The sequence below is a fragment of the Chlorella variabilis genome (assembly GCF_000147415.1).
Source record: "Chlorella variabilis unplaced genomic scaffold CHLNCscaffold_29, whole genome shotgun sequence".
Taxonomy (NCBI): domain Eukaryota; kingdom Viridiplantae; phylum Chlorophyta; class Trebouxiophyceae; order Chlorellales; family Chlorellaceae; genus Chlorella; species Chlorella variabilis.
This window is the reverse complement of record NW_005435059.1, coordinates 448085-449476: the sequence shown is the minus strand read 5'-3', so window position 1 is coordinate 449476 and position 1392 is coordinate 448085. Positions and strand designations below refer to the sequence as shown.

At 59.5% G+C, this 1392-nt stretch overlaps 1 protein-coding gene across 1 annotated transcript in view; it reads right to left on the bottom strand.

Annotated features, from left to right (window-relative positions):
- Positions 1-454: 454 nt before the first annotated feature.
- The window catches only part of CHLNCDRAFT_140230 (hypothetical protein), a gene marked incomplete at both ends in the record, with an annotated part of 1917 nt that continues 979 nt past the window's right edge, over positions 455-1392 (bottom strand). Inside the window, 4 exons of the mRNA XM_005843516.1 lie at positions 455-468; positions 658-826; positions 970-1118; positions 1210-1287. Of these exons, the coding sequence (XP_005843578.1) occupies positions 455-468; positions 658-826; positions 970-1118; positions 1210-1287 (410 nt within the window). The remainder of the gene's footprint in view (positions 469-657; positions 827-969; positions 1119-1209; positions 1288-1392) is intronic.

The window sequence follows — 1392 nt, the reverse complement described above, 5'->3', positions numbered from 1 at the left end:
CCCCCGACTCACCAATGTTGCAACCGTACATTTGGCGTTGGGTTAAAACAAGAACTTGGGAGATGGTGTGGTGTTAGATTATTGCGCCAGGGGCAAGAGTCGACAGTGGATGCGGTGGTGAGGAGGGCACGGCCCCCTCAGCCGGCGCCTCCTCCTCATCCCACGCCACTGTGTGTGTGTTGGATTGCTCCATCACCATTGGGCCAGCATCGCCTCCAAGTGGGTGCAGCCCAGACTGCTGTCGCTGCCCAGCAGCGTTGGCCCAGAATGCATCATCCACTAGCACCGAGAGCCGACCTTCCTGCTGCACCTGTTGCTGGTCCTGGCGCTGTTGCTGCTGCTCCGCTCCCTGCCCCTCCTGGCGGGCGGCAGGTCGCCGCTGTCCCTGTAGCCGTGCCTCCTCAGCAAACCTCGATTGGCCTGCACCCAGAGAAAGCCAATGCCCAAATTGACTTCACCGCACTTTGGCTGATGAGGCAGGGCACGGAAAGCGATGCATTGGAGCCAATGCCAAAACAACACCACCAGCCAAGGTTGGGCGTGCCACTGTGGCGCCCAGAAAAGTCCTGCCTGGCAATCCAGATGCGGGGCACAATCCAAGCTCGGCTGCCCGTCCGCTGGTTCTGCCGACCACCCTGCCCATACTCGTGGGAACACCATCGCCAGTAGGGCTGTCAGCGCCGATGCCGCCTGGTGTGCGCAAGTTACTGCCGGCTGCGATGCCTGCCGGGCGGTCGCCTGCGTCCATAGCCACCTCTTCTGCTGCCGCTCCCGCATGGCTCTCCAAAAGGGTGGACAGAATTAGCTCTGCCTCATAGTCCACATCCTGCATCCCGCAGCACAAGCAGTCGCCCAACAGCACAGAGATTCTAGGTGCAACTCAGCAGCAATGCAAGCGCAGCGTGGCACAGCATCCACGCAGCCCTTCCGCAGCACCTCTGCCTCCCTCTCACACAGACCGCACCCCACCTGACCATTGACGTTAGGGAAGTGCGGCTCTGCCACCAGCGGGTTGCCAGGGCTGTCGAAGCAGAGCTTGATGTGGGTGCCCAGGTTCTCACATAAACTTAGAATGGCCTTGAAGTCTTTCATGTTGAAAGTCACATCAGTGGCCTCATCTGCAGCACACAGGACTTATGCATGTGGAAACTGCTCGGCACTGCATTGTTGACAACAACAACTAAGTGCAGGCAGTGGTAGCATTGCTACCTGCGCTGTTTACATAGGTCAAGAAGGTTTCGATAGGCTCCACCTGCACCGACGTGTACAGCGACTTATCTACATGACCTGCGGCAGTAACCAGGCCATGACAAGTGCCCTGCTCAGCCATGGGGTAATGGGCCTCGTTGGGCACGCGATGGGGGGTGCAACCTCCTCCTGATCCCCCCAACG